At 41.4% G+C, this 8,031-nt stretch overlaps 1 protein-coding gene across 1 annotated transcript; it reads left to right on the top strand.

Annotated features, from left to right (window-relative positions):
* Window positions 1–91: 91 nt before the first annotated feature.
* SHB (Src homology 2 domain containing adaptor protein B) lies at window positions 92–658 on the top strand (the record flags this gene model as incomplete). Its single annotated transcript, XM_010144940.1, has 1 exon — window positions 92–658. A coding segment is annotated over exon 1 (567 nt), but the record flags the coding sequence as incomplete, so codon positions are not given.
* Window positions 659–8,031: the final 7,373 nt, after the last annotated feature.

Here is an 8,031-nt window from a genome sequence, read left to right as displayed (position 1 = left end):
TTCTCCATGCCGGCGGCAGGGGTGAGCGGGGCTGGTGCTCAGGGCGCAGGGGTCATTTCGCAGTGCTGAGAGGCCGCGGCTGGGAGAGACAATGGCTAAATGGCTGAATAAGTACTTCAGCCTGGGCAATAACAAGACCAAGAGTCCACCGCAGCCTCCGCGGCCCGACTACCGAGAGAAACGCAACGGTGCCGGCAGCGCAGCACCCGAGGGACCACCGCACCTCCACCTTCACGGCTCCTCGCCCGGCTTTCCGCACCATTGTCTGCGCGACGACGCCAGTGACCTGCTCCGCGCCTACCGCGCCCAGAAGGACCGTGACTTTGAGGACCCCTATAGCGGGCCTGGCTCGTCCCTGCTCCAGTTACGTGCCATGTGCCGCCCGGACTTCTCCGTATCTGAAGACCTGGGCGAGGCTGCCTCCAAGGGTTTCACCTCCTCCTCGTGCTATACTATCCCCCTTGCCACCTGTGCAGCTGGCTCCTCGCACCTCTTTGGCAGCTGCGGCAAGTATGGCCCGGCAATGCCACCCGACGTGAAGTACATATCCCCTAAGCACCGGCTTATCAAGGTTGAGAGTAGTGACGGTGCAAGTAAGAAGCTCAGCAAGGGCTCCAGGCAGCTGATGACGTCTGTCTCCTCTGCCGTAATAGACAAAGTAAGTGGTGTGCTCCTATTCCCACCCCTGTAGACTGGGTAGTAGGGCTGGGCCCCTCCCCTGGAGGATTTTTGGTGAGAGGACTAGCTTTTGTCACAGTGAAGCAGCTACTGATGTCCAACATGTTTCACTGGATGGCCTGGCCTTTTTTAATGTATCAGGACAGGAAGACATATGATGTGGTGGTGCTCCATCCTCTGGGCTTTCAAACTCACTTCCCTTCAGATGTGGCAGGTTTGTGGATGTGTCTAGCCCTGTTCTGGGACACAGTGCACTGCCAGTTTCATGACTGGAACTATGGCTTTTGAGTTGGTGTGCGCCTGCAAATAAGGATGTGAGTCTTTGAGGGGCTGTTTGGGGCGACTTAGAGTCACTTGAGAAGTCTTATGCTTGCAATCTAAAGTTGTGGCCCCAGTCTCATTGCATGTGGTATGGAACAGCCATGTATAAAAATTTTTTTAAATCCCAAGGCAGATTTGCCTGTGTTTAGGTAGTCAGTGTGTCATGTGTTCAGTAATAACTCGTTTGCCTCCTACTTCAATGTCAAAGGTGAAATAGTTCAAAGTCCTGTGTTACAACAGCATCACAGCTTCCATGATAACTGTGTTTCCAATAGGCACGTACCTGAAGCAAACTCTGTAGCTACTGGCTCAGTTGCAAACGTTCTCTTATTGGTTGTTCTCTTCAAATATTAACAAAATACTGTAGACACAGCATTGGAAAATGCTGAGCTCAGGAACTCGGGTCACAGCTGGGAAGCTTTCCAGATGGAAGTCGTGTTAATTATTTTGTAAGCAGAGCACAAATCTCCCTGCTTCTGTTGGTCCTGTGAGTAAAGTTTTTTCATATATTGGAAATGAATATTTCTCTGTCTGGTATCTTATTTAAAACTTAACTATAATAGTCACATAACAGGAATTCTAAGTATGTGCTGAATGTTATAAATTTAAATGATCTGTGTGTACATGTTTAAATATATAATATGATTGCATTGAGTTGTGACTCATTTTCATGATGACTTAATAAATTATGTCCTGTCCAGGTTGAAGTCCAAATAAATCAACTTACGATGGTGATAATACAAGACTAAAATTCTGAAATTTATTACATTGTTTATAATTTTAGTTGTAGTTCTTGACCGGAAGCAACTTCTTTTGTAGAAGTAATTGTTTAAAGTTAGAGTCTTACTATGTTACAGTCTCATTATAGTCAGTCTTCTTTCAATTGGCAGTATTGATACTGTGTACGTGCTCTTAGGCAAATACATTCAGGAACTTGATACTTCAGAGAAAATAACTGCTTGGGGCAGGACATATGCAAGTGCATCTGCTATTTTTTTTTTTTATAAGGCATGATTTTCTTTTTTTTTTTTTAATTATCTTTCAATTTTAGACCCTACTGAAGCAATTTTTGAAGCAAAAACTATATCTGTTTGTAGGTAACTTGCTACCATATGTGGTCATAAATCTGTGTGCTGGTCCCAAGCCCCTGTTGCAGATTTTCAAACTTGTTTTGAATGAGCAGCCTACATTAAAAAAAAAAAAAACAAACAATAAAACCAAACCCTCAAAACAAAAAAAAACAGAACACTCATGTCATAGCCACATTCTTTCTGTTTTTAAAGGGAAAGAACTAGATGTGACAAGAAGGAAATCTTAACATGTCTGAGAAATAGAATCATCCCTTCACCTCAAAACTTAAGTGTGCCTGCCCCCACCCACAACAGAATTTGGCTGAGGAGCTACATAGCTTGTCTTTTGTTCAGTGGTGTTATTTTGTCTTAGTAATGGAAATGAAATATCTCTAATTTCACAGCTCTGAAATGTAAATGTGACAGGTGAACTTGGTAAGTGGTTGTAATAGGCAGGCAGAGAACTGCTTCTCTCCTACACCTGTCATTCACTGAGGAGAAAAAATATGAGTAATTTAGTTAAGAGAGTGTGTCTTATTCAGTGGCAAATAAAGCAAGTAGAGATAAACTTATGTAAAAAGCGTACAGTAAAGAGAACAGTATCAAAAAACCTAGAGGTCTGACATTCATAGAAGTTGATAGAAATGTTAAAAAGATTGAGGGGAAAAATCTGTGAGGTACTTACTAGCTTAAGCTAGTACCTTAGGAATGAAAAAGTTGCTATATAGCTCTGTCATCGTGGAATTATGTTAGTGTTTAATGATCCTATAGTAGTCAATAAATGCTTGTGTTCTGTTCCTACACCTCTTCTTAAAATTATTTTTCATATATGAGGATGGAGTGCTGTTTTTCTTTGTGTTAACTGAGAAGTGAAAAGTATGTTTTTCAGCAATTTCAATTTTAACTTTTGAGACTGGTCATCAGTAAAGAGGTGGCTGAAGATCTTCGTTGTGTGTTAAACTTGAAAGAGTTACTAGAATGGGAAAGAGATTCAGGAAAGTGCTTGTTTTGTGCAGCTACTTATAAAGCACAAATGGCAAAGTATGAATAAAGACATTGGTTAGTCAAAGTTTCCAGGAAAAGAAATGATAGACTAGCTGATTCAGGGAGTAAAGGAAATGGAGATTAAGAGCAATGGCAGGCGTGATTGTTCTTTGCAAGATTCCAGGCATAGGTTGTAACAGTAACCTCAGAGATGCACTGTATCTGCGCTTCAGGCAGCTTTGATATGTAAAAGTAGAAGTACAGAACCAAAGTCAAAGCAGAAAACCCAAACTGCCATGCATCGTTTTGGGGCTTTGCCAGTGATGCTTATCTCCAAAAAAAAAAGGAGAGCAGGGTGTGTTAGAATTCCATGACAGAAGCAGCTCAGTTCCTCCAGTACAAAGGATAAGAAGTTACTTGCTTCCATCTTCAGTGCTGGTATGGGAGGTGTTAACTTCTTAGCTTTTCTGTGGCAAATAAACGAGTGTGTAAGAGTAAATGTGAGACTTGGCTTAACATCAGCTCAATTAACAAACCACTTGGTGAACTGGGGATCTAAAAGAATGAGTTGAAATCTTCCTGAGCTACTCTCCTCTATATGGCATTGTGTGGTGTGTGTAAATCCATGAAAATAATAATAGTTGAAGGGAAAGAATCTGTATGAAATAATCATATTTTCAAAAAAGTATTGTGTATTATATGAATAAGTGTCCATTACACTTTTTTGAATCTAAATGTTTCTCTGCCTGGTTTTGCAGCTGAAGAACCTGGAACACTATTCAAACAGCAACTGCATTGCAGGAAATTTCTTGAGATTTAAAGCTGAGATTGTAGTGTATTTGTCCTTTAAAAGATAATTATTCCATGATAATAATTTACATTTCAACTGTGCAGTGGAGGCAGAACTGTGCAGCAGTTCCAAATATTGAATACAGAAGACACTACAAGTTGCAAGATCAGTTTCACAGGACAGGACACACCTCATGCTACAGAAAATAGCTCAGTTCTGTACAGGCAGAGCTGGTCCAATACAAAAGCATGTAAATGTTGTGTGGCAGCAGCAATCAGGCAGGAAACTGTTCAAGGCATCCTAATTGCTGATTTCCTTTACAAAGGTCTGAAAACTATATCTGTGTGTGAATTCTGCACTTGCTTAATCCCTTTGTTTCCACAGGATTCACCTCAGAATTGTGTGGTGCAGAGAGCTGGCTGCCAGTTAAGCATGATAGCTAAAGCTGTTTGCCTTGAAAGTTTTCCCCACAATATGTAAGAAAAAGGTGCCCTTCTGGCATTACAGTAGACTATGGGAATGTTGTTTGAACTTTTAAGGTCTTTCATGGAAGTGCTTAGGCTCCATGGAACATTATTAATATCTTTATATAATTAAAACCTTTTAGTAAATGTTGTGAAGATGTTTGTCTTACTTCTGTATATGGAAAGTCTAATTTTTATTTGATCTTGCAAGTGGGAACAAGTCAGTATTCTGTATTTATCAGAATTTTGCAGCTGGTGTTTTGTGCTGTGCTGAGAAAATGCTTGAAAGATGTCTAAGCTGTGTTGTGGTTATTTATATCGAAGTATACATTTCTAAAGATCTTAAACTACAAATGTAACTACATCTTATTCCCACATTTAATCCATTGCAGCAGGGTGTCAGGCTGCCACTCTTTACAATTGTTTCTACTCTGAAACAGTCTTCCTCTCTGCTTTTGATTGGTATATTGCGCTGCCTTTGAGTCAAAGGTCTCAATAGCCACTGGTCTTGTAAACTTGCACAAATGGCTTGAGCAAGGCCTCACATAAAGTCAACAAGCAGCATGTATCTCATGTTGCTATAGTGCAGCTAGAAATGCATTTTTTGGCATATGGCATTCTCGTGATTGAGAGACTATCACGGTCTTATGAATGGGAGGATATTAATTTCTTACCCGAGCCTGTAGAGTACTAGTGACTTTAGGGCTTTTCAGGGTGATACAATAGGGTGTTTGGTTTTGGTACTAAGTATGCTTGACATACATTCATACATATATTCAAGTACGCCTGACATCTGCAGTATATTGCACAACTTGGAACAGTCTTATCTCTGGGAACCATTCAAATTTTCAGACTTTTGGTTGCAGAGAGATCCAGGCAGTCAGGAAAGAGTATGAAGCAGCTGGACACACGGAGATTGAAGGAGGTAGTGTTAGTCTTCTAGAAGAGTGTATCATGTATTCCCTTGCAGTAAGCAAGTCAGCACCATTGAAAGAAAATACCTCAACTTCTAGGTTCAAGAAAGAAGACTGATATGCCGCTTCTGAACTGAGATGTGTTTATTGAATTGTTCACTGGGGTTTTGTAACTGCACATGTTCTACGTGGCTTTCTTCTGAAAAAGGCTACTACTGCAGAATAAAGGCCCATAAGAGAACTGGGCAGGGTGATATACCTTTGTCCTGTTTCCACCTCTTTCCATACAACTTGTGTAGCTAATGCCTGTGAACCATGCTTACTTGGCCCCAATGAGCAAGAACATGTGCTTGCATCACTCTTTCATATGTATCCCCTCTTGCCTCACAGAGAGGATGAAAGACAAAGCTGTTTCTGTGCTGGGCTATCCTCCTAAATCCAAGAGATTCACACTGCTGATGATAATGAACACAGGCCCTGAGCTGCTGTGTGCTCACTTTATGGGCTTGTTACATGTTTCATTCTTTTTGGACTGAGATTGTGAAGGATACAAGATATTAGGTACAAGGTTAAAAGTTCTAGGCAAAAACTTGAGATGCTTTGCTTTTTTTTTTTTAAACTGCTTGTGTTTGTCTTTCCTTGAATTTCCCAGCTGTAATCGGTATAATCTGCATCTGTAATCATAGACACTTCAATCCTGATGTACCTGTCCTATTTCTGGAGGACAAGAATTAGTATGCTTTCCTGTCTCTTCAACTTGTATTCAGAGTATCTTATGGCATGAAAGGAGACTGGTATGTGTTCTGGGTAAGTTAGTCTGAGCTTGGTGCTTTAACTTTCTCCCATCTGTCTTCCATCTGTATTCAAGTCACATTCTGAAATAGTTACAAAAAGAGATTTGGTTATGTCTGAAATTGGCACCAGGAGCTTAACCTTTACTGCAAGTACAGAATCACAAAAATGCAGGATGACTGAGGTTGGAAGGGACCTCTGGTGATTCTTTTGTCCAACCCTGCTCAAGCAGGTCCAAATATATCTGGTTGCCCAGGACATGTGTCCAGACACCTTTTGAATATCTGCAAGGGTGGTGGCTCCACAGTCTTTTTGGACAATTTGTGCTCAGTGAAGCTGCTTCACAGTGGAAAAAGTGCTTCCTTTGTTGTTTGATGTTCAGTTGGAAGCACTTGTATTTCAGTCTGTTATCATTGCCTCTGGTTCTGTAACTCCACCACTGAAAAGAGCCTGGCTCTAACATCTTCGTACCCTCCTTGTGAATACCTTTCAGGTATTTGTACACATCTTGGTAAGAACTCCTCTGAGCTTTCTCTTTTCTAGGCTGAACAGTCCCAACTCGCTCAGCCTTTCCTTGTACATGAGGTTCTCCATTCCTGTCATTGTCTTTGTGGCCCTTTGCTGCACTGTCTCCAGTATATCCATGTGGCTTTTGTACTGGCGATCCCAGAACCTAACCCAGCACTCCAGGTGTGGCTTCACCGTTGCTGAGGAGAGGGGAAGAATCACCTCCCTTGACCTGCTGTAGTGCTTTGCCAAATGCACCTTCTTTGCAGCAAGATCACATTACTGACTCGTGATCAACTTGGTGTCTACCAGGACTATCAGATCCTTTTCTACCAAGCTGCTTTCCAGCTGAGTGGCCTCCAGCATATGCTAGTGCATGTGGTTGCTCCTGCCCAGGTGCAAGACTTTGAACTACTTCTTGAACTTCATGAGGTTCCTGTTGGTCCATTTCTGGATGGCAGTGTAACTCGCTAGTATCTCAACCACTTGTCCCAGTTCGGTGTCCTCTGCAAGCTGACTGAGGGTACACTCTTCCCTCATCATCCAGATCAGTAATGAAGATATTAAACAGGGCTAGAATTAATGTTCACTTGTGGGGTATGCCACTAGTCGCTGGACTCTAATTAGACTTTGTGCCGCTGATCACCACCCTTTGGACCTTGTTGTTCAGCCAGATTTCAATCCATCTCTCTCTCTCCTCATCCAGTGTATACATCAACAGCTTGTACGTGAAGATCTTAGGGGAGACAGTGTCAAAGGCCTTACTGAAGCCCAGGAAGGCAATACCCACTGGTCTCCCCTCACCTACCAGGCCAGTCATTTGGACTTCCTCACCATAGTTTTCAGTTCTAGCTGAAAGACTGACAGAACCACTCATGGCTGCAGTGGACTGCAAGTATTTGGGATGTTTTCCTTTGGAGAGATGTAAGGCCAGCTTAAACTTAATTGCTTGTTGATATTCACTCTAAAAAAATAGCTACAGCCTGTTTGGGCCTGATTAAAAAACCTATTTTGTTTCTGTAGCTGAAATTTGTATATTGGTGTCAAACAGTAATGCTTGAATTCTTGTGTTATCACCATTTGGCTTTGCAGAAACAATGGATATTGGATTATCAGTGGCTATATCTCCAAAAGATTTCAAAGCATTCCACAGGTTTTTTGTGTGAGAGTGATAGTGACTACTGGGGTACTTCAGCCATTTACAATTTATAATGTGATATTTCTTTATGACTGTGGACTAAAGGCTGTTGAAGGAAACTAACTACACCAGGAGTGTGTATCAACAGAATACCCTCCTGGAATTCAGACTCCTGCTCTTCTGAGATGTTTAAAGATCTATTTTAATCTTGCAAGGTTTAAAAAAACCAAACATAAAACCCAAAGCAAGAAAATGTAGTCCTAAATCTTCAAAGTCACAAGTGTCCCAAATATAGTTTTAAAGATCAGTATGTAAAGTCTGAATGAGATATGAACAGCCTATAGCTATGCTACGTGTTCTATGAGTAGTTTCC

Source organism: Buceros rhinoceros, unplaced genomic scaffold (genome assembly GCF_000710305.1).
Source record: "Buceros rhinoceros silvestris isolate BGI_N320 unplaced genomic scaffold, ASM71030v1 scaffold9791, whole genome shotgun sequence".
Lineage (NCBI taxonomy): Eukaryota > Metazoa > Chordata > Aves > Bucerotiformes > Bucerotidae > Buceros > Buceros rhinoceros.
The sequence above is the reverse complement of the archived record's forward strand: the minus strand, read 5'-3'. Positions and strand labels throughout refer to the sequence as shown.